Source organism: Mustelus asterias, unplaced genomic scaffold (assembly GCF_964213995.1).
Source record: "Mustelus asterias unplaced genomic scaffold, sMusAst1.hap1.1 HAP1_SCAFFOLD_1201, whole genome shotgun sequence".
Classification (NCBI taxonomy): domain Eukaryota; kingdom Metazoa; phylum Chordata; class Chondrichthyes; order Carcharhiniformes; family Triakidae; genus Mustelus; species Mustelus asterias.
In genome coordinates this window covers 74,497-99,630 of record NW_027591146.1, presented here as the reverse complement: position 1 = coordinate 99,630, position 25,134 = coordinate 74,497, and the positions used below count along the sequence as shown (strand labels likewise).

The window sequence follows — 25,134 nt, the reverse complement described above, 5'->3', positions numbered from 1 at the left end:
AGAATGTGGGACTCGCTTCCACGGGGGAGTGAGGGGAGAATGTGGGACTCGCTCCCACAGGGAGTGGGGAGAATGTGGGACACGCTCCCACGGCGAGTGGGGAGAATGTGGGACACGCTCCCACGAGGAGTGGGGAGAATGTGGGACTCGCTCCCATGGGGGGAGTGGGGAGAATGTGGGACTCGCTCCCACAGGGAGTGGGGAGAATGTGGGACTCGCTCCCACGGGGGAGTGGGGAGAATGTGGGACTCGCTTCCACGGGGGAGTGAGGGGAGAATGTGGGACTCGCTCCCACAGGGAGTGGGGAGAATGTGGGACACGCTCCCACGGCGAGTGGGGAGAATGTGGGACACGCTCCCACGAGGAGTGGGGAGAATGTGGGACTCGCTCCCATGGGGGGAGTGGGGAGAATGTGGGACTCGCTCCCACAGGGAGTGGGGAGAATGTGGGACTCGCCCCACGGGGAGTGGGTAGAATGTGGGACTCGCTCTCGCAGGGAGTGGGGAGAATGTGGGACTCGCTCTCGCAGGGAGTGGGGAGAATGTGGGACTCGCTCCCACGGGGTGTGGGGAGAATGTGGGACTCGGCTCCCACGGGGAGTGGACAGAACATGGGACTTGCCCCACGGGGAGTGATTGAGGTGAGCAGAGCAGAGACATTGAAGGGGAAGCTGGGTAAGCTTGGTGCAATCGGGCTGAATGGCTTGTTTCAATACTGTGAATGCTTTGCGACAGGCCCTTCGGCCTTCCTCCTCCCGTGCTATCCCGGGACAGGACTGAGATTGCCGCGCGGCTTGCCGTACCTTCGGACACGCCCTCTGTGATCATTCGCGTGGCGATGGGCGCTTGTCCCTGGCCCAGAGAGAGTGCGAGGAAGCGGCTAGCCATGCCCGAGTAGTCTGCCAGCTGCAGCAGGGAGTTGGTGGGATCCACCCCCGGGGAGAGCACGAAGATGAGTGGGGTGCGAGAGTTGGAATCATCAATGACCTGTTGAGGAAGGGGGAGGTGGCGTTAGTGCTTCCGGGGAGACGGCCTGCACTGATCTGAGTGTTTGGCACCCCCGTCACTCACTGACCGATTTCATATCCAGCACTGGCGGCTCCACAAACCTGGAGCCCAGGTTGTTGACGATGAACGAGGTGACGCAGAACGCGATGCGGTCCTGTCGCAGGGAGCGTACGATCAGCATGCGCTGCAGCTCGTTGCAGGTGTTATCCCATTCCACTGAAGAAGACAAACGCAGAGAAAGGGGGATTAGAACCAGCAGCAGAAGCTGCCCCCGCCGGGCAGAACCAACCACCCTCACCCCCTGCTTTTACATAAGAACCAGGAGCAGGAGGAGGCCATTCGGCCCCTCGAGCCTGCTCCGCCATTCAATAAGATCATGGCTGATCTTTCCGTGGACTCAGCTCCACTTACCCGCCCGCTCACCATAACCCTTAATTCCTTTACTCTTCAAAAATCTATCTATCCTTGCCTTAAAAACATTCAATGAGGTAGCCTCAACTGGGCAGGGAATTCCACAGATTCACAACCCTTTGTGTGAAGAAGTTCCTCCTCAACTCAGTCCTAAATCTGCTTCCCCTTATTTTGAGGCCATGCCCCCTAGTTCTAGTTTCACCCGCCGGTGGAAACAACTTCCCTGCTTCTATCTCATCTATTCCCTTCACAATCTTACATGTTTCTATAAGATCTCCCCTCATTCTTCTGAATTCCAATGAGTATAGCCCCAGTCTACTCAGTCTCTCCTCATAAGCCAACCCTCTCAACTCCGGAATCAACCTAGTGAATCTCCTCTGCACCCCCTCCAGTGCCAGTATATCCTTTCTCAAGTAAGGAGACCAAAACTGTACACAGCACTCCAGGTGTGGCCTCACCAGCACCTTATACAGCTGCAACATAACCTCGCTGTTTTTAAACTCCATCCCTCTCGCAATGAAGGACAAAATTCCATTTGCCTTCTTAATTACCTGCTGCACCTGCAAATCAACACCTTGTGATTCCTGCACAAGGACACCCAGGTCCCTCTGCACAGCAGCATGCTGCAATTTTTTACCATTTAAATAATAGTCCATTTTGCTGTTATTCCTGCCAAAATGGATGACCTCACATTTGCCAACATTGTACCCCATCTGCCAGACCCTCGCCCACTCATTTAGACTCTCTGCTGGGCAGAACCAGCCACCGTCACCCCCCTGCTTTTATAACACGATGAGAGGTGTAGAGAGGGTCTCTTTCCCCCAGATTTGAAATGTCTAATACTGGGGGGCGTGCACTCAAGGTGAGAGAGGGAAAGTTCAGCGGAGATGTGAGGGTAAGTTCTTTACACAGACAGTGGTGGGTATCTGGAACGCGCTGCCAGGGGTGGTGGTGCAGGGACTTTTAGATGAGCACATGAATATGCAAGGAACAGAGGGATATGGAGCAACGGCAGGTAGAAGGGATGAGTTTAATTTGGCATCATGTTCAGCATAATATCGTGGGCCGAAGGGCCTGTGTCTGTGCTGTAATGGGCCAAAGGGCCTGTTCCTGTGCTGTAATGGGCTGAAGGCCTGTTCCTGTGCTGTAATGGGCTGAGGGGCCTGTTCCTGTGCTGTAATGGGCCAAAGGGGCTGTTCCTGTGCTGTAATGGGCCAAAGGGGCTGTTCCTGTGCTGTAATGGGCTGAGGGGCCTGTTCCTGTGCTGTAATGGGCCAAAGGGGCTGTTCCTGTGCTGTAATGGGCCAAAGGGCCTGTTCCTGTGCTGTAATGGGCAGAAGGGCCTGTTGCTGTCCTGTAATGGTCTGAGGGGCCTGTCCCTGTGCTGTAATGGGCCAAAGGGCCTGTCCCTGTGCTGTAATGGGCTGAGGGGCCTGTGTCTGTGCTGTAATGGGCTGAGGGGCCTGTTCCTGTGCTGTAATGGGCTGAGGGGCCTGTTCCTGTGCTGTAATGGGCTGAGGGGCCTGTGTCTGTGCTGTAATGGGCTGAGGGGCCTGTTCCTGTGCTGTAATGGGCTGAGGGGCCTGTTCCTGTGCTGTAATGGGCTGAGGGGCCTGTTCCTGTGCTGTAATGGGCCAAAGGGCCTGTTCCTGTGCTGTAATGGGCAGAAGGGCCTGTTGCTGTCCTGTAATGGTCTGAGGGGCCTGTTCCTGTGCTGTAATGGGCTGAAGGGCCTGTTCCTGTGCTGTAATGGGCCGAAGGGCCTGTGTCTGTGCTGTAATGGGCCAAAGTGCCTGTTCCTGTGCTGTAATGGGCAGAAGGGCCTGTTGCTGTCCTGTAATGGTCTGAGGGGCCTGTTCCTGTGCTGTAATGGGCCAAAGGGGCTGTTCCTGTGCTGTAATGGGCTGAGGGGCCTGTTCCTGTGCTGTAATGGGCCAAAGTGCCTGTTCCTGTGCTGTAATGGGCTGAGGGGCCTGTTCCTGTGCTGTAATGGGCCAAAGGGGCTGTTCCTGTGCTGTAATGGGCCGAGGGGCCTGTTCCTGTGCTGTAATGGGCCAAAGGGGCTGTTCCTGTGCTGTAATGGGCTGAGGGGCCTGTTCCTGTGCTGTAATGGGCCAAAGGGGCTGTTCCTGTGCTGTAATGGGCTGAGGGGCCTGTTCCTGTGCTGTAATGGGCTGAAGGGCCTGTTCCTGTGCTGTAATGGGCTGAGGGGCCTGTTCCTGTGCTGTAATGGGCTGAGGGGCCTGTTCCTGTGCTGTAATGGGCTGAGGGGCCTGTTCCTGTGCTGTAATGGGCTGAGGGGCCTGTTCCTGTGCTGTAATGGGCTGAGGGGCCTGTTTCTGTGCTGTAATGGGCTGAAGGGCTGTTCCTGTGCTGTAATGGGCTGAGGGGCCTGTTCCTGTGCTGTAATGGGCTGAGGGGCCTGTTCCTGTGCTGTAATGGGCTGAGGGGCCTGTTCCTGTGCTGTAATGGGCTGAGGGGCCTGTTCCTGTGCTGTAATGGGCTGAAGGGCCTGTCCCTGTGCTGTAATGGGCTGAGGGGCCTGTCCCTGTGCTGTAATGGGCTGAGGGGCCTGTTTCTGTGCTGTAATGGGCTGAGGGGCCTGTTCCTGTGCTGTAATGGGCTGAGGGGCCTGTTTCTGTGCTGTAATGGGCTGAGGGGCCTGTTCCTGTGCTGTAATGGGCTGAGGGGCCTGTTCCTGTGCTGTAATGGGCTGAGGGGCCTGTTCCTGTGCTGTAATGGGCTGAGGGGCCTGTTCCTGTGCTGTAATGGGCTGAGGGGCCTGTCCCTGTGCTGTAATGGGCTGAGGGGCCGGTCCCTGTGCTGTAATGGGCTGAGGGGCCTGTCCCTGTGCTGTAATGGGCTGAGGGGCCTGTTTCTGTGCTGCGCTGTTCTGTGTTTTCCGACTCTGCAAAGGCCGTTGGGGCTGGGGGAGGTTACTGAGACAAGGCGGGTTGGGGGAAGAAGGTGATCAGTGTCTGGGGACTGTCACTGGAGGGATGGGGTGGGGGTTATCAATGGAGGAACCGTTCTGAGCAGGATCTGTGGGACAGAACCATCTAACGAGAAAGGTCAGACTGAAGGAAGGATAAAGTTGGTTGATTCACGAACTGGCCTCCATACAGCTGGGAAAAAACATCCCAGAAATACAAGGCAGGGGCTGACTTGGATATAAACAATTGGAGTTAGTCGCTGGGAATGTTGAGAGAGACTGGGAGTGTAGATCAGTTTAAAGTATATTTATCAGTGTCACAAGTCGGCTGACATTAACACTGCAATGAAGTTACTGTGAAAGTCCGCCAGTCGCCACACTCCGGCTCCTGTTCAGGTTACACTGAGGGAGAATTTAGCACCTAACCAGCACGTCTTTCAGACTGTGTGAGGAAACCAGAGCACCCGGAGGAAACCCACGCAGACACGGGGAGAACATGCAAAACTCCGCACAGACAGTGACCCGAGCCAGGAATCGAACCCGGGTCCCTGGCGCTGTGAGGGAGCAGTGTTAACCACTGTGTCACCGTGCTGCCCCGGGTCCCTGGCGCTGTGAGGCAGCAGTGCTAACCCACTGTGCCACCGTGTCGCCCCGGGTCCCTGGCGCTGTGAGGCAGCAGTGCTAACCCACTGTGCCAGCGTGCTGCCCCGGGTCCCTGGCGCTGTGAGGCAGCAGTGCTAACCACTGTGTCGCCGTGCTGCCCTGGGTCCCTGGCGCTGTGAGGCAGCAGTGCTAACCACTGTGTCACCGTGCTGCCCCGGGTCCCTGGCGCTGTGAGGCAGCAGTGTTAACCACTGTGTCACCGTGCTGCCCTGGGTCCCTGGCGCTGTGAGGCAGCAGTGCTAACCACTGTGTCACCGTGCTGCCCTGGGTCCCTGGCGCTGTGAGGCAGCAGTGCTAACCACTGTGTCACCGTGCTGCCCTGGGTCCCTGGCGCTGTGAGGCAGCAGTGTTAACCACTGTGTCACCGTGCTGCCCTGGGTCCCTGGCGCTGTGAGGCAGCAGTGTTAACCACTGTGTCACCGTGCTGCCCCGGGTCTCTGGTGCTGTGAGGGAGCAGTTTAACCACTGTGCTACCCAGCCGGGAATCGAACCCGGGTCCCTGGCGCTGTGAGGGAGCAGTGCTAACCCACTGTGCTCCTGTGCTGTTTTTGATTTCAGCATTGGTGTGAGCATAAGGTGTTTCACTCCAGGTATGATTCGACTGCCCCACTAGGGAGCTTTTAATAAAACAAACTTTATTTAAGAACACAGTTAGAATATAACAAGAAGAATTAGCAAAACTTTACCAATTGAAATACTTAACTGCTAGTTATCTCTATAGTTCCAATGTAAGCAATATCCCCACAGACATAAATCCTTCTTCAGAATCAGTTAGCACACAACATATACGCTCACGTGGGTGCTACTTTCCAGCCTTTTAACCCCTCTGGACAGACACCTGTCGTCTGACTCCCACACAGCAGCCTCCAGAGAAAGAATTATCTTCAAGCAGCAGAACGTCAGAGAGACTTTATTTTCTGGCAGATCCCAGTGTCCAAATCCAGAGAGAGAAAGTGAGGCACCTTCTCTCTAACAATTCCAAGCAGCAAGTGACTTGGTTTCTCTGTGTAAGCCTCGTCCTGAGGTGGAGATGCCGGCGTTGGACTGGGGTAAACACAGTAAGGAGTCTGACAACACCAGGTTAAAGTCCAACAGGTTTAGCAGCGCTCCGAAAGCTAGTGGCGTTTGCCACGTCCCGCCCAGGGGAAAATACCAAAATAACAGAACTGCATTCGTCCTGATTAACACAAACAATGCAGCAATTCAGATCAATTATGCTGCTGCAGTAACAATAGGGCTGCCTGTTACAGACAAAGCGGCACCGGCTAATAGAACTGTCTGCTAAAACACATCCTGTACAAGAAACGTGACACAAATGCATTTCCTAAAGGCACAGCACAGAAACATAGAAAAACTACCGCACAAAACAGGCCCTTCGGCCCCACAAGTTGTGCCGAACACATCCCTACCTTTTAGGCCTACCTATCGTCACAATTGTTGCAGCGTCCTAGTCCTCAAGGCCAACGAGGAGGGCGCTCTGTAGGAGCCTGTGCTCGGGCAGCTCTGAGGACACTCACCTGGTAGCACTGCCGTTTCTGGCTCAGCGTTGGTGTACCAGGCATGCCAATCCTTGGGATACTGTTCAAAGGAATTCATAATTCCGTGGAAGTTTGTCAATTTATCGAGCTCCGTGATGTTGTCCCAGTTGATGTCCGCAAGCCAACCAGGACAGGGGTTGTCCATCTGCTCTTCTCTATCTAACACCTGTCCGAGGCAGGGAAACAAGCGACAGATCAGCTTTAGAACCTTTCAATAAGCAGCATCCCACTCTCTGTAAGGCCCAAAGCTGCCTCCAGAGCGGGACATGTTCCTCGAAGCACCACATCCACAGTGTTAGACTCAACACAAATCAAACTGCTCATCTCCCACCTCTCTCCCTGTAACCCCCGCTCTGACCTCGCCTCCCATCTTACTGCTTTCAAATCCCTCCGGGGCCTGGCCCCTCCTGACCCCCCCATCTCTTCCCCTGGCCCCTCAACCCAGCAAGTTCCCTGACCTCTTTCAAATCCCCGTTTTTAATCATTCCAGGGCTCTGGGATTCTCTTAATCAAAGAATAATAGTGCAAAAGAGGCCCTTCGACCCATCGAATCTGCACCGACATGTGAGGAACGCCAGAACTCCCGACATGTGAGGAACATCAGAACTCCCGACATGTGAGGAACACCAGAACTCCCGACATGTGAGGAACACCAGAACTCCCGACATGTGAGGAACACCAGAACTCCCGACATGTGAGGAACACCAGAACTCCCGACATGTCAGGAACACCAGAACTCCCGACATGTGAGGAACACCAGAACTCCCGACATGTGAGGAACACCAGAACTCCCGACATGTCAGGAACACCAGAACTCCCGACATGTGAGGAACACCAGAACTCCCGACATGTCAGGAACACCAGAACTCCCGACATGTGAGGAACACCAGAACTCCCGACATGTGAGAAACATCTGAACTCCCACCCAATCCCATTTACCCGCACTTGGCCCGTAGCCCTGAATGTTGTGACGCGCCAAGTACTCATCCAGGTACTTGTTAAAGGATGTGAGGCATCCCGCCTCCACCACCCTCCCGGGCAGCGCATTCCAGACCCTCACCACCCTCTGGGTAAAAAGATTTTCCTCAAATCCCCCCAAACCTCCTACCCGTCACACTGAACCTACGTCCCCTCCTAACTGACCCTTCAACTAAGGCCATAAGACCATAAGATATCAGAGCAGAATTAGGCCATTCGGCCCATCGAGTCTGCCCCGCCATTCGATTATGGCGGATATGTTTCTCAACCCCATTCTCCTGCCTTTTCCCCATAACGTTTGATCCCCTTACCAATCAAGAACATATCTTGTTCCCTATCCACCCTGTCCATGCCCCTCATAATCTTGACCTCAATCAGGTCGCCCTCAGTCTTCTCTGCTCCAGAGAAAACAACCCAAGCCTATCCAACCTCTCTTCATAACTTAAATGTCTCTCTCTCGCCTCATTTTAAATACTCCTGAAAGTCTGATGTTTTGACCAATCCAGTGTCACCTGTCCCAATATCTCCTTTGGGCTTGTTATGAGGTTTTGTTTGATAATCACTTTGGGATGTCTTAATGCATTAGAGGTGCTATATAAATGCAGGACGGTGATGTTTATCAACGCGATGGGAAGTCAATATTCAATCTAAACTTTCCACTTCTATCCCTCCCTCATAAGCTCAAATCCTCCATCGATAGACCACTCCTCCCCACACCCTCACTGCATTAAAATCTAGAGGTACCACACAGACACTGGTACACTCACTGTATCCTCACTGGTACACACCACACAGACACTGGTACACTCACTGTATCCTCACTGGTACACACCACACAGACACTGGTACACTCACTGTATCCTCACTGGTACACACCACACAGACACTGGTACACTCGCTGTATCCTCACTGGTACACACCACACAGACACTGGTACACTCACTGTATCCTCACTGGTACACACCACACAAAAACTGGTACGCTCACTGTATCCTCACTGGTACACACCACACAGACACTGGTACACTCGCTGTACCCTCACTGGTACACACCACACAGACACTGGTACACTCGCTGTATCCTCACTGGTACACACCACACAGACACTGGTACACTCACTGTATCCTCACTGGTACACACCACACAGACGCTGGTACGCTCACTGTATCCTCACTGGTACACACCACACAGACACTGGTACACTCACTGTACCCTCACTAGTACACACCACACAGACACTGGTACGCTCACTGTATCCTCACTGGTACACACCACACAGACACTGGTACACTCACAGCATCCTCACTGCTACACACCACACAGACACTGGCACACTCACTGTATCCTCACTGGTACACACCACACAGACACTGGTACACTCACTGTACCCTCACTAGTACACACCACACAGACACTGGTACACTCACAGCATCCTCACTGGTACACACCACACAGACACTGGTACACACACTGTATCCTCACTGGTACACACCACACAGACACTGGTACACTCACAGCATCCTCACTGGTACACACCACACAGACACTGGTACACTCACAGCATCCTCACTGGTACACACCACACAGACACTGGTACACTCACTGTATCCTCACTGGTACACACCACACAGACACTGGTACGCTCACTGCATCCTCACTGGTACACACCACACAGACACTGGTACACTCACAGCATCCTCACTGGTACACACCACACAGACACTGGTACACTCACAGCATCCTCACTGGTACACACCACACAGACACTGGTACACTCACTGCATCCTCACTGGTACACACCACACAGACACTGGTACACTCACTGTATCCTCACTGGCACACACCACACAGACACTGGTACACTCACTGTATCCTCATTGGTACACACCACACAGACGCTGGTACACTCACTGCATCCTCACTGGTACACACCACACAGACACTGGTACACTCACTGCATCCTCACTGGTACACACCACACAGACACTGGTACACTCACTGTATCCTCACTGGTACACACCACACAGACACTGGTACACACACTGTATCCTCATTGGTACACACAACCATTGGTACACTCACCACCTTCTTGCTAGTACACACCACACCATGTCTGGTACACTCAAACCCTGGTACACATTCACTGCCCCGCCGGCCCCTCCCTCAGACTCACCACACCCCCACGCAGGAAGAAGTTGTACTCGTCCATGTTGAGCTTGCCGGCGACCTCCAGGATCTTGATGCACACCTGGAAGCTGAAAAGCAGCTTGTGTCGCTCAAAGAGCCCTCGGCACGTGTATCTAGGGAGTGAGAGGTGGATCAGGCTTCACTACACTGAGGTAATTTAAACACTCCCACTGCTAAACTGACCATCAATCACAGATCAAAGAGCCCTCGGCACGTGTATCTCGGAGCGACAGGTGGATCAGGCTTCACTCCACTGGGGCAATTTAAACACTCCCACTGAGAAGGAGGAACACTAAGTTGTATTGGTCACCAATAACAGATCTCAGAGGAAGAAACAGATTGATTACAGTGGGGTTACAGTCTAATGGGTTATTTAGGCATTAGGATACAGAATAACCTTGGTCTCATTTATATCAGCAATGAGCCGGTTACAGGAGACTGGACTGGAACCCCTCAATCACCCTAACGATCACCTTCCAGCATGGCCTAACTTAGAAACTAGCAGCAGGAGGAGGCCATTCGGCCCTTCGAGCCTGCTCCGCCATTCATTATGATCATGACTGATCATCAAATTCAATATCCTGAACCCGCCTTCCCCCCCAGCCCCTGCTCTGTTCCTTCTTCCCTCTGCACTTAACTCCAGCCAGTGCAGCCATGCTTTCAGCCCCATGCCTCTGCCCCCTCCGTCTTGCCCCCTCCCTGGTCTCTGGAGTCTTGATGAAGATTTTTATATATCTTTCAGACCTGCTCTCGACTCCAGCTCCATTTTCCCCTTCGCCTCCAGCTCACAGTCCATAGAAACTAGAAGCAGGAGTAGGCCTTCAAGCCTTTGAGGGGGCGGCACAGTGGGTTAGCCCTGCTGCCTCACAGCGCCAGGGACCCGGGTTCCATTCCCGGCTTGGGTCACTGTCTGTGCGGAGTCTGCACGTTCTCCCCGTGTCTGCGTGGGTTTCCTCCGGGTGCTCCAGTTTTCTCCCACAGTCTGAAAGACGTGCGGGTTAGGGTGCATTGACCCAAACAGACGCCAGAGTGTGGCGACTAGGAGAATTTCACAGTAACTTCACTGCAGTGTTAATGTAAGCCTTACTTGTGACTAATAAATAAACTTTACTCCTCCAGCTCACAGTCCACAGAAACAAAGAAACTCGAAGCAGGAACAGGCCTTATCCTATTTTGATCATGGCTGATCATCGACTTCAATATCCTGATCACCCCCTTCCCCCCCATATCCCTCGATCCCTTTAGCCCCAAGAGCGATATCTAATTTCTTCCTGAAATCACACAACGTTTTGGCCTCAACTGCTTTCTGTGGGAGTGAATTTCACACATTCACCACCCTCTGGGTGAAGAAATTTCTCCTCACCTCAGTCCTAAAAGGTTTACCCCCTTATCCTCAAACTATGACCCCTAGTTCTGGACTCCCCCCACCATCGGGAACATTCCTCCTCAGTGCGGGTGAACGCCACATGCCATGTTGGGCTGATCAGTGCCCACTTTTCAAACAGGCAATATGTTTTGTCCAGTGAAGCTGATGGTGTGTGTTCCAGTAGGAGTGGCAGTGGATGGGCAGAGCACATTCTACTCTCATGGTGCTCGCGCTGCTTGCCCCTGAACCCGCACTGGACGGAGTGTGCGCTGGCCGGGTACCTGTACACAGCGTAGGTGTGGTACTCGTTGAGGTTGACGATCCGCTCCTGAAGCTTGGGGCTGCGTTTGCTCTTCTCGATGCTCAGGTTGAAGAGGTCAATGTAGGCGTCCAAGGCAAACTGGTACATGGGGTCGATCTTGCCCATGTCGTTCAGGACGAAGAAGAGGATGGAAGCTCGCTCAGCGCACGAACGGTACCCCTGAGGTTAAACAAAGATATGGGGTGACATTTAACAGTGGTTCGCGGTGACCCACAACCCTCTGTTATTGGTGATCTGCCCCATTCACTCTCAGTCTCAGGCTGCTGGTAAACAGTATGAGATGGCTGGTGGCCAGCACAGACATGATGGGCTGAAGGGCCTCTTTCTGTGCTGTAAAACTCTATGACTATGACCCTATTGCCTCGTGGTTTAATTAATGGAAGGGATGTGGGTATTGCTGGCTAGGCCCAGCATTCATTACCCATCCATAATTAGAGTCATCGAGGTTTACAGCATGGAAACAGGCCCTTCGGCCCAACTTGTCCATGCTGCCCAGTTTTAACCCATAAGCTAATCCCAATTGCCCGCGTTTGCCCCATATCCCTCTTTCCCCATCGTACCCATGTAACTGTCTAAACGCTTTTTAAAAGACAAAATTGTACCCGCCTCTACTACTGCCTCTGGCAGCTTGTTCCAGACACTCACCACCCTCTGTGTGAAAAAATTGCCCCTCTGGACACTTTTGTATCTCTCCCCTCCCACCTTAAACCTATGCCCTCTAGTTTTAGACTCCCCTACCTTTGGGAAAAGATATTGACTATCTAGCTGATCTGTGCCCCTCATTATTTTATAGACCTCTATAAGGTCACCCCTCAGCCTCCTACGCTCCAGAGAAAAAAGTCCCAGTCTACCCAGCCTCTCCTTATAACTCAATCCATCAAGCCCCGGTAGCATCCTAGTAAATATTTCCTGCATTCTTTCTCGTTTAATAATATCCTTGAGATATTGCCCCTTGAGAAGGTGCTGGTGAGTTGCCTTCTTGAATCACTGCAGTCCACATGGTGTAGGCCACCACTCTATTCTCGGGAAGAGAGGGATACCGACCGAGTAAGGGCAGGAGGTTTCTTTGTTAGCTTAGTTAGGGCATCATGATCGGCACGGGCTTGGAGGGCCGAAGGGCCTGTTCCTGTGCTGTACTTTTCTTTGTAACCCCTACAGGGCAGAAGGAGGCCATTCTGCCCATTGAGTCTGCGCCAGCTCTCCGACAGTGCTGCTAGGCAGGGTTTTGACCCGAGCGGCAGTGAAGGAATGGCCGCGTCAGGATGGTGAGTGACTCGGAGGGGAAGGTGCAAGTGGTGGTGTTCCCGGGTATCTGCTGCCCCTTGACCTTCTAGATGGCAGTGCTGGTGAGTTTGAAAGGTGCTGCCATGAGGAGGCTTGGTGAGTTGGTGCAATTCACCCACTTCCCTCTCTCCAATGATGCCTGTAGCTGTTGTGTGCACACACGCGGGGTTGGGTTGAGTTCAGTTGATGTGCGTGTGTGTGTGTGTGTGTGTGTACTAACCTCTCGAGCGGAGTCGATTTTCACCTCCGTGGTCTCGCTGCTCTCGATCTGTTCTGCTACCTCGGTGGCAGTTACCTTCGAAGTCTGCAAGGTGTTGACGAGTTGTACATCGTCGAGTAGTGAGCCTGTTGCCTCGTTCAGCAACCTGGAGAGGAGGGGATTGGAGTGAGTGAGCAGACAATCCAGCATTGCGGCAGGGCATCAGCCAAAGTCCACGTCCCAACTGGAGCGCGCTCCCACCGCCAACTCCAGAGTGGTTACAGGTGGGAGCGTTTGCCTTCGCAGGCTGAATTTACACCAGTTTACGGCTGATGTGATATTTAACTGGATGGGGACATTCGCTCATTCCTAGGACCACACATGCAGGCTGCGACTGGGCTGACAGGAGAACTAGCCTCTCGCTGGTGAGCTCCTGACTCACGGTGGCACAGTGGGTTAGCTCTGCTGCCTCACAGCGCCAGGGACCCGGGTTCGATTCCCGGCTTGGGGTCACTGTCTGTGCGGAGTCTGCACGTTCTCCCCGTGTCTGCGTGAGTTTCCCCCGGGTGCTCCGGTTTCCTCCCACAGTCTGGTTAGGTGCATCGACCTGAACAGGCGCCGGAGTGTGGCGACTAGGGATTTTCACAGTAACTTCATTGCAATGTTAATGTAAGCCTACATGTGGCTAATAAATAAACTTTACTTTTACTTTAGAATCATACAGTGCAGAAGAGGCCATTCAGCCCATCAAGTCTGCATCAATTCTCTCACAGAGTGTCTTACAAAGACCCTATCCCCACTCTTTCCCTGTAACCCCGTACATTTACCATGGCCAATTCACCTAACCCGCACATCTTTGGACTGATGTGGAGATGCCGCTGTTGGACTGGGGCACAGTAAGAAGTCTCACAACACCAGGTTAAAATCCAACAGGTTTATTTGGAATCATGAGCTTTTGGAGCGCTGCTCCTTCATCATCTTGAACTTTAACCTGTTGGACTTCAACCTGGTGTTGTGAGACTTCTTATTGTGCCCATTTTTGGAGTGTGGGAGGAAACCGGAGCACCCGGAGGAAACCCATGCAGACACAGGGAGAAGGTGCAGACAGTGACCCAAGCCGGGAATTGAACCCGGGTACCTGGCGCTGTGAGGCAGCAGTGCTAACCCACTGTGTCACCCAGCAAACTGATCCCACATCCCTGTTCGGTGAGCAGCAACCGCTGGGGCTACCCGGTGTGTGTCGGCCAGACTCCTTGACCTTTGGGCCTTGCTGGGGGTCGAACTCATCCTCTTACCGTAGAATTTCATCCTCAAGCTCTTTAAGTTTCTTCTTGCCGGCTGCGATGTTCATCACCAGTGAGTCTTTCTGCTCCTCCAGTTCAGGCCGCTCCTTCCTCACCACGTTGCCCAGTAACTGCGCCTCGAGGCCCTACAGAGAGTGAGGAAAAGCAGACCGAGACAAACCCGCTGGCTCTGTACTACAACACGACGGACGCTGGCCCCACCATTCACTTCATTCCCAGAGCACATTCTCCAAGTGAATGTTCCTGCTCTCCGGCGCACGTCAATCCGGACCATGAGGCTCAGGCCAGATTCCTGATTGGCTGGTTTGTGTCACTGGAGCCTGGTGGTTTGGGCACAGCTGGCATTATACACTGCTGCTGGTGAGGTGGGAAAATGGGCAGCCAGAACACTGGGATCCGAGGGTCGGTGCATAGGATCATAGAATTGAACCCAGGTCCCTGGCGCTGTGAGGCAGTAGTGGCCAAGGTGATTAAGAAGGCGTGTGGCAAGCTTGCCTACATCAGCCGGGGCATTGAGTACAAAAGTTGGCAAATCATATTGCAGCTATATAAAACCTTGGTTAGGCTGTATTTGGAGTATTGCGTCCAGTTCTGGTCACCGCACTACCAGAAGGACGCGGAAGCTTTGGAGAGAGTGCAGAGAAGGATGTTGCCTGGTCTCGAGGGTGTTGGCTACGAGGAGAGGTTGAATAAACTAGGATTGTTTTCACTGGAAAGACGGAGGCTGAGGGGAGACCCGATAGAGGTCCACAAAATGATGAGAGGCACAGACAGGGTGGATAGTCAGAGGCTTTTTCCCCAGGGTGGAAGTGTGAAGGGGGCACAGGTTCAAGGTGAGAGGGGGGAAAGTTTAAGGGAGATGTGCAGGGGAAGGTTTTCACGCAGAGAGTGGTGGGTGCCTGGAACGCGCTGCCAGAGGAGGTGGTGGAAGCGGACACATTAGCAACATTTAAGAGGCATTTAGATGGGTCCATGAATAGGGAGGGAATAGAGGGAAACAGACCGAGTAAGGACAGAAGGTTTTTTTTTTAGTTTCGTTAGGGCAGCATGATCGGTGCAGGCTTGGAGGGCCAAAGGACCTGTTCCTGTGCTGTAATTTTCTTTGTTCTTTGTAACCCCCACAGGGCAGGAGGTGGCCATTCTGCCCATTGAGTCTGCACCAGATCTCTGACAGGGCATCTTACCCAGGCCCTCTCCCTGTAAACCCACATATTTACCCTGCTGATCCCCCTAACCCACACCTCTTTGGACACTAAGGGGCAATTTAGCATGGCCAATCCCCCTAACCTGCACATCTTTGGACACTAAGGGGCAATTTAGCATGGCCAATCCACCTAACCTACACATCTTTGGACACTCAGGGGCAATTTAGCATGGCCAATCCCCCTAACCTGCACATCTTTGGACACTAAGGGGCAATTTAGCATGGCCAATTCATCTAACCTGCACATCTTTGGACACTAAGGGACAATTTAGCATGGCCAATCCATCTAACCCGCACATCTTTGGATTCTGCCCTCAGTTTTAGTAACTGGAGAATGATGCAAATGAATGGGAATCTGAAGTTAAGCTTTTCCCATGTCCCTGAGCCTCGCAGGTACCCCGCACACGGTCTGTGGAGGCTTGGATATTTCTATCAATCCTACCCCGGGATACCCGCCCCAGTCTGTGCGGTGGGGCTGCCACCAACCTGCACTTTGACAGCAAAATTGACGATGGTGGTCTTGGTGGAGATTTCCGGGGCGTAGTGTGGATTCGACAACTTGGTCGTGATGTAGAATCGGAATTCCTTGTTGTACTCAATCTCCTTGTCTCCCAGCTTCATCACCAGGCGCCCAGCTGCGGGAGGGAAGGAACAGCGTCAAACGCAAGCTGCATGGGTGCCCTGTGGAGGAGTGAGACTGATTTTTAATTGGGAATGGGGGTTGAAGGGTTACGGGGAGAAGGCAGGAAAATGGGGATGAGAAACATATCAGCCATGATCGAGTGGGGGAGTGGACTCGATGGGCTGAATGGCCTCATTCTGCTCCTGTGAACTTATGAGCTGTGTTGCAGGCAGAGAACCTTTTAATGTTTTATTTTAAGAAAGAATTACATTCTTGCCATTTCTTTCTCAGTGGTATCATTCCTCTCAGCCTGCCAACCTTGCCCAAGTTGCTGTTCCACACGCTTGTCCCTGCCGTGTTCCAGTGGACTATTGGCCCCGGCTCTCGGCTAATCTCAATCCGAGACTCTTTTTTAAAAATTCATTCATGGGACACGGGCGTCGCTGGGCTGGGTCAGCATTTATTGCCCATCCTTCGTTACCCTTGGAGGGTAGTTGAGAGTCACCCACATTGCTGTGGCTCTGGAGTCACATGTAGGCCAGACCGGGTAAGGACGGCAGATTTCCTTCCCTAAAGGAACCAGATGGGTTTTTCCAACAATCGACAATGGGTCATCAGTAGATTCTTAATTCCAGATATTTTTTTATTGAATTCAAATTCCACCATCTGCCGTGGGCGGGATTCGAACCCAGGGTCCCCCAGTAACATTAGCTGAGTTTCTGGATTAATAATCTAGCGATAATACCGCTAGGCCATCGCCTCCTCCTCGTCTCGCTTCCTCCTCTGTGCCAGGAGCCCCACTCAGTTCCCTGCTGCGACTAATTCAACTGATCTCAGCCTAGTGGGTGGGCAGGGGGAGAACGTGGCATCTATAACCCACTCGATCAGGGAGTCCTTGCCTATTTCCTAGCCGCTCTGGACCTCGAGTGGGTGAGAGATGCCACGTTCTCCCCCTGCCCATCCCCTGGGCTGAATTGCAGGGAGAGAGCAGGGAATTGAAGTTGGGAACCCACCTTTGCTGCCATTTCTAACATGGCCTGTGCACTCAGAGCCATTTCACTGTGAGGACAGTCACTTTCAGATCAACTCATCCAGTCTGACTCTGAGACCAGAGTAACAATTCACTCTCCTTATCCCTTCGAGTGCTGGAGTTTATAGAGTGGTCCCATTCAAAGCCTTCCCAAGCTGGTTAGGTCTCCTCCTCTGTGGGTCTTGGCCACCCCTGGACACTTACCCACTTTAGTGACAGATTTATTGAGGATGGGGGCCAGTGACGGATCCAGATCTTCCTGAACATTCTGGAGTAGAACAGGAGATCCAAACTGCACTCCCTTTTCCAGCACACGCATGTAATCAGTCATCTGAAAATCAATCAGTTTCAGCCCCTGTGGAAACAGTAACCACAAAGAGGTTAGAATCATAGAAACCCTACACTGCAGAAGGAGGCCATTGAGCCCATCAAGCCTGCACCAACCCTTACCCAGGCCCCATCCCCATAACCCCATGTATTTATCCGGTAATCCCCTTAACCTGCACATCTTTGGACACGAAGCAGCAATTTATCATGGCCAATCCACCTAACCCACACATCTTTGGAGTGTGGAAGGAAACCAGAGCACCCGGAGGAAACCTACGCAGACACGGGGAGAATGTGGAGACTCCACACAGTCACCTGAGGCTGGAATTGACTCTGGGTGACAGTGGGTTACTGTGCTGCGGTGGACAGGATCTACAGCTGCCAGTCTAAGCGTGATTTCAGTTGTTCTGGGAGTGTATGATGGTGAGAATGTTTGCAGCTTATTATAGCTGCACTCTGTGTTACAGCCAGCAGATGGGGGTGTATACTGCAAATGATTTTCCAACTGGCCTGAACATCATTAAACCCAGTGTGAGTCAATCTCACCCAAACCCACTCAATCTCTCAAACTCACCCAAACCCACAAACTCACCCAAACTCACACACACAATCTCACAATCTCACAAACTCACTCAATCTCACAAACTCACTCAATCTCTCAAACTCACTCAATCTCACCCAAACTCACTCACACTCACAAACTCACTCACTCAATCTCATAAACTCACTCAAACCCACAAATTCACCCAAACTCACTCAATCTCTCAAACTCACTCAATCTCACCCAAACTCACTCACACTCACAAACTCACTCACTCAATCTCATAAACTCACTCAAACCCACAAATTCACCCAAACTCACTCAATCTCTCAAACTCACTCAAACTCACTCAATCTCTCAAACTCACTCAATCTCTCAAACTCACTCAAACTCACTCAATCTCACAAACTCACTCAAACTCACTCAATCTCTCAAACTCACTCAAACTCACTCAATCTCACAAACTCACTCAAACTCACTCACACTCACTCATTCATCGATTTTTTGCTCAAGTCATTTATTTAAGGGATGAAAGTGAACGTTTTAATTTATTTCCTAGTCTCTATGCGCTCCAGCATGCTGAGGTACAATATCATCAGGTACAGAGCAGAGCTACCTCGACACTGTCCCCCATCAAACACTCCCAGGACAGGTACAGCACGGGGTTAGATACAGAGTAAAGCTCCCTCTACACTGTCCCCCATCAAACACTCCCAGGACAGGTACAGCACGGGGTTAGATACAGAGTAAAGCTCCCTCTACACTGTCCCCCATCAAACACTCCCAGGACAGGTACAGCACGGGGTTGGATACAGAGTAAAGCTCCCTCTACACTGTCCCCCATCAAACACTCCCAGGACAGGTACAGCACGGGGTTGGATACAGAGTAAAGCTCCCTCTACACTGTCCCCCATCAAACACTCCCAGGACACGTACAGCACGGGGTGAGATACAGAGTAAAGCTCCCTCTACACTGTCCCCATCAAACACTCCCAGGACACGTACAGCACGGGGTGAGATACAGAGTAAAGCTCCCTCTACACTGCCCCCCATCAAACATTCCCAGGACAGGTAGAGCACAGGGGGTTAGATACAGAGTAAAGCTCCCTCTACACTGTACCCCATCAAACACTCCCAGGACAGGTACAGCACGGGGTTAGATACAGAGTAAAAATCCCTCTACACTGTCCCCCATCAAACACTCCTAGGACAGGTACAGCACGGGGTTAGATACAGAGTAAAGCTCCCTCTACACTGTCCCCCATCAAACACTCCCAGGACAGGTACAGCACGGGGTTAGATACAGAGTAAAGCTCCCTCTACACTGTCCCCTACAACCAACCAGATTTGCATTCTAATCAGTATTCTGTAACTTGATTTTGTGTCTCTGTGCCCTGTTTGAGAGCAGGTTTCCACTCCATCTGACGAAGGAGCAGCGCTCCGAAAGCTGATGGCATTTGCTACCAAATAAACCTGTTGGACTTTAACCTGGTGTTGTTAAACTTCTTACTGTGTTTACCCCAGTCCAACGCCGGCATCTCCACATCATGAGAACCAGGGCAACAGTGAGAGCACCGCCTCTATCGAATCCAAGTTGCCTGGTCGAGGGAGCAGCAGCAAGGACAGCAGCCAAGGCTGCTGGTCCTGTCGGAGTTCTCACAACTCCGAGCACGGCCATTTCGGGGAGGTGCTGGCAGCGTTCTGCACCCACAGGCACAGACCCTCCTGCCAGTTTGATATCTACCTCGAGAGAAGATGGGAAAATTGAAGGACGGGAGGAGGACATTGTGATTTGGCCACAGAGAGGCGAGGCTGCTGTATCTGGGCCGGGACGCTGGCTGGGTTTTGGGCAGGGTTATCTGCAATGTGTTACTATCCTCCCCTCACTGCGTTTTGCTGGGGACGTCACCCTGTTCTAACCGGGAGCCACTGCTGCAGTCCCACTCAGGAATTCTGTATCCTGTAGGGATTCTTTGGCTGGGTATTTCCGGCTGTTCCCACTGCTGGGATCTTCCAGTCCCACTGCAGGCAACCACCCCCCAACCCCACCCCTTTCCCGACCCCCAGCCGAGAGTGTGAACACCTGGAAACCCGGTTGATAGCGGCGGGACCCCAGCAAATGGTGGGCCGTCCCATCCGCCACATGTTGAGGAAGGGGTGAGGGGTGAGTCCTACACTTTTTAAACAGATCATGCAGACTGTTTGAAGGACCACGCGGTCCAGGTAAGCTTTCAGGGTTAGCTGTGTCATCAGGTGTTGCCTGTTGTAAGGTTGGCCACTTCCAGGGAGTCATGACCTTCGCCCTGCTGCCAATGCATTATTGACCTCACCGTCTTGGCCAATCATAGAATCCCTACGGTGTAGGAGGAGGCCATTCGGCCCATCGAGTCTGCTCCGACCACAATCCGACCCAGACCCTATCCCCATAACCCCATGCATTTACCCTGCTAATCCCCCTGACACTAAGGGGCAATTTACCACCTAACCAGTACATCTTTCGGACTGTGGGAGGAAACCGGAGGAGCCGGAGAAAACCCACGCAGACAAGGGGAGAACGTGTAGACTCTGCACAGTTTCCCAAGCCGGGAATTGAACCCGGGTCCCTGGCGCTGTGAGGCAGCAGCACTAACCCACAGTGCCACCGTGCCGCTGGGATTGAACCCGGGTCCTTGGCGTGTGAGGCAGCAGCACTAACCCACTGTGCCACCATGCCGCTGGGATTGAACCCGGGTCCCTGGCGCTGTGAGGCAGCAGCGCTAACCCACTGTGCCACCGTGCCGCTGGGATTGAACCCGGGTCCTTGGCGTGTGAGGCAGCAGCACTAACCCACTGTGCCACCGTGCCGCTGGGATTGAACCCGGGTCCTTGGCGTGTGAGGCAGCAGCACTAACCCACTGTGCCACCGTGCCGCTGGGATTGAACCCGGGTCCCTGGCGCTGTGAGGCAGCAGCACTAACCCAGTGTGCCACCGTGCTGCCTCATCATGTTGATAAATAATGTGGATTTATGTATTTGTTCCCCCTGTTGGTGCTCAGCTTGTATCTGCAGCTTCTAGTTTTATGAGCCTTGTACCTTTGAGAACTCCATGTTCTTGATCCACTTCAGAGCCTGACCCTGTGGGTCCACCATCAGAGGCCACCTGAGGGAGAGAAGGACTAATGTCAAGGTGTGAATCTGAGTCGTTTCCAGCAGTTTCCAGCTCCGTTTACAATCACACCCCTTACCCAAAGAGACTCGCTCACATTCCACTAACTCGCACAGAATGCAAACCCAGCATTGTGATGGCCAGAGGATTTCCTAGTACATTGCACTGAATCAAACAGAGTAAAGCTCCCTCTACACTGTCCCCATCAAACACTCCCAGGACAGGTACAGCACGGGGTTAGATACAGAGTAAAGCTCCCTCTACACTGTCCCCCATCAAACACTCCCAGGACAGGTACAGCACGGGGTTAGATACAGAGTAAAGCTCCCTCTACACTGTCCCCCATCAAACACTCCCAGGACAGGTACAGCACGGGGTTAGATACAGAGTAAAGCTCCCTCTACACTGTCCCCATCAAACACTCCCAGGACAGGTACAGCACGGGGTTAGATACAGAGTAAAGCTCCCTCTACACTGTCCCCATCAAACACTCCCAGGACAGGTACAGCACGGGGTTAGATACAGAGTAAAGCTCCCTCTACACTGTCCCCATCAAACACTCCCAGGACAGGTACAGCACGGGGTTAGATACAGAGTAAAGCTCCCTCTACACTGTCCCCCATCAAACACTCCCAGGACAGGTACAGCACGGGGTTAGATACAGAGTAAAGCTCCCTCTACACTGTCCCCCATCAAACACTCCCAGGACAGGTACAGCACGGGGTTAGATACAGAGTAAAGCTCCCTCTACACTGTCCACCATCAAACACTCCCAGGACAGGTACAGCACGGGGTTAGATACAGAGTAAAGCTCCCTCTACACTGTCCCCATCAAACACTCCCAGGACAGGTACAGCACGGGGTTAGATACAGAGTAAAGCTCCCTCTACACTGTCCCCCATCAAACACTCCCAGGACAGGTACAGCACGGGGTTAGATACAGAGTAAAGCTCCCTCTACACTGTCCCCATCAAACACTCCCAGGACAGGTACAGCACGGGGTTAGATACAGAGTAAAGCTCCCTCTACACTGTCCCCCATCAAACACTCCCAGGACAGGTACAGCACGGGGTTAGATACAGAGTAAAGCTCCCTCTACACTGTCCACCATCAAACACTCCCAGGACAGGTACAGCACGGGGTTAGATACAGAGTAAAGCTCCCTCTACACTGTCCCCATCAAACACTCCCAGGACAGGTACAGCACGGGGTTAGATACAGAGTAAAGCTCCCTCTACACTGTCCCCCATCAAACACTCCCAGGACAGGTACAGCACGGGGTTAGATACAGAGTAAAGCTCCCCCTACACTGTCACAGGGTATCACTTGCCTGACCCTCAGAGAGTGAAGCTGAACCAATTTTTAGAAAGTACGGCACTCCCTCAGCACTGACCCTCTGACAGTGTGGCTCTCCCTCAGCACTGACCCTCTGACAGTGCGGCACTCCCTCAGCACTGACCCTCTGACAGTGCGGCACTCCCTCAGCACTGACCCTCTGACAGTGCGGCACTTCCCCAGCACTGACAGTGGAATTGTCCTCCTTGACCCTGGTCTGTTGGTGTTACATATCTCTCTGCTGCCCCCTCCCTCTGGTGAATAGCCCCACCGTACCTGTTGCCTCTGGTTACGATGACTCCATTTTCTGTGGAGAAGGCATCCGTTGGCAGGCCCTGGATGTTCCAGTCTCGCACTGTGGTGGGATTGGAGAGAAAGTTTGCAAAGGCAAAGTCGGGGGAGTAGGGCACTGCCCTCTGGTTGATCTGTAGGGAATATCATTCAGAGAGTTTGACGGCAGTACAATCAGCCAGGCAAGAAACTGGGTACAAACACTGCTCACGCCGCACTCTGGCCTTGTACACAGCCTGGGCCCTGTCCACAGCCTACGCACTGTTCACAGCCTGGGCAGTGTACACAGCCTGGGCAGTGTACACAGCCTGGGCCCTGTACACAGCCTGGGCCCTGTACACAGCCTCCGCAGTGTTCACAGCCTGGGCAGTGTACACAGCCTGGGCCCTGTACACAGCCTGGGCCCTGTACACAGCCTGGGCCCTGTACACAGCCTGGGCCCTGTACGCAGCCTGGGCCCTGTACGCAGCCTGGGCCCTGTACGCAGCCTGGGCCCTGTACGCAGCCTGGGCCCTGAACACAGCCTGGGCCCTGTACACAGCCTGGGCCCTGTACACAGCCTGGGCCCTGTACACAGCCTGGGCCCTGTACACAGCCTGGGCCCTGTACACAGCCTGGGCCCTGTACACAGCCTGGGCCCTGTACACAGCCTGGGCCCTGTACACAGCCTGGGCCCTGTACACAGCCTGGGCCCTGTACACAGCCTGGGCCCTGTACACAGCCTGGGCCCTGTACACAGCCTCCGCAGTGTTCACAGCCTGGGCAGTGTACACAGCCTGGGCCCTGTACACAGCCTGGGCCCTGTACACAGCCTGGGCCCTGTACGCAGCCTGGGCCCTGTACACAGCCTGGGCCCTGTACACAGCCTGGGCCCTGTACACAGCCTGGGCCCTGTACACAGCCTGGGCCCTGTACACAGCCTGGGCAGTGTACACAGCCTGGGCCCTGTACACAGCCTGGGCCCTGTACACAGCCTGGGCCCTGTACACAGCCTGGGCCCTGTACACAGCCTGAGCCTTGTACACAGCTTGGGCCTCGTTCACAGCCTGGGCCTTGTACACAGCCTGGGCAGTGTTCACAGCCTGGGCATTTCTCAGTGTAGGAAAGCAACAGGAAGAAGGGATTACTGAGGCAGCTGAGATTTTGCTGCAAAAGGATGAATTAGAAGGTGAGAAGGTGTCAGCACAGTAACAGGAGGGACAGAGAGAGTTGCAGCTTGGAAACGATGTGAGGGAAGTTCAGAGAGACTGCGGCCATTCGAAGATCGACACTTGTTCAGGAACAGCACTGCTCCTGTTATCCCAGTCACTCTGCCCAGACTTGTCCTGTGCAACCAACAGCACACACCGACCGCTAGTGCGGTGGGAATGCAAAAGGCAAACCATATACATCACAGCACACAGGTACACCACAGCACACAGGTACATCACAATGCACACAGGTACACCACGGTGCACACAGGTACACCACAGTGCACACAGGTACATCACAATGCACACAGGTACACCACAGTGCACACAGGTACACCACAGTGCACACAGGTACATCACAATGCACACAGGTACACCCCAGCACACACAGGTACACCACAGCACACACAGGTACACCACAGCACACACAGGTACACCACAGCGCACACAGGTACACCACAGCGCACACAGGTACACCACAGCGCACACAGGTACACCACAGCGCACACAGGTACACCACAGCGCACACAGGTACACCACAATGCACACAGGTACACCACAGTGCACACAGGTACACCACAGTGCACACACAGGTACACCACAACACATACAGGTACACCACAGTGCACACAGGTACACCACAATGCACACAGGTACACTGCAGCGCACACAGGGACACCACAATGCACACACAGGTACACCACAGCACACACAGGTACACCACAGCACACACAGGTACACCACAGCACACACAGGTACACTGCAGCGCACACAGGGACACCACAGCACACACAGGTACACCACAATGCACACAGGTACACCACAGTGCACACACAGGTACACCACAACACATACAGGTACACCACAGCACACACAGGTACACCACAGCACACACAGGTACACTGCAGCGCACACAGGGACACCACAATGCACACACAGGTACACCACAGCACACACAGGTACACTGCAGCGCACACAGGGACACCACAGCACACACAGGTACACCACAATGCACACAGGTACACCACAGTGCACACAGGTACACCACAGTGCACACACAGGTACACCACAACACATACAGGTACACCACAGCACACACAGGTACACCACAGCACACACAGGTACACTGCAGCGCACACAGGGACACCACAATGCACACACAGGGACACCACAATGCACACACAGGTACACCACAGCACACACAGGTACACCACAGCACACACAGGTACACCACAGCACACACAGGTACACCACAATG

At 53.3% G+C, this 25,134-nt stretch overlaps 1 protein-coding gene across 1 annotated transcript in view; it reads right to left on the bottom strand.

Annotated features, from left to right (window-relative positions):
* The window catches only part of LOC144488012 (dynein axonemal heavy chain 2-like), a gene marked incomplete at both ends in the record, with an annotated part of 107,533 nt that overhangs the window by 8,634 nt on the left and 73,765 nt on the right, over positions 1 to 25,134 (bottom strand). The window contains 11 exons of the mRNA XM_078206029.1: positions 803 to 986; positions 1,075 to 1,223; positions 6,531 to 6,717; positions 9,703 to 9,829; positions 11,364 to 11,563; positions 12,909 to 13,053; positions 14,183 to 14,316; positions 15,882 to 16,030; positions 17,252 to 17,402; positions 20,988 to 21,054; positions 22,672 to 22,820. Of these exons, the coding sequence (XP_078062155.1) occupies positions 803 to 986; positions 1,075 to 1,223; positions 6,531 to 6,717; positions 9,703 to 9,829; positions 11,364 to 11,563; positions 12,909 to 13,053; positions 14,183 to 14,316; positions 15,882 to 16,030; positions 17,252 to 17,402; positions 20,988 to 21,054; positions 22,672 to 22,820 (1,642 nt within the window). The remainder of the gene's footprint in view (positions 1 to 802; positions 987 to 1,074; positions 1,224 to 6,530; positions 6,718 to 9,702; positions 9,830 to 11,363; positions 11,564 to 12,908; positions 13,054 to 14,182; positions 14,317 to 15,881; positions 16,031 to 17,251; positions 17,403 to 20,987; positions 21,055 to 22,671; positions 22,821 to 25,134) is intronic.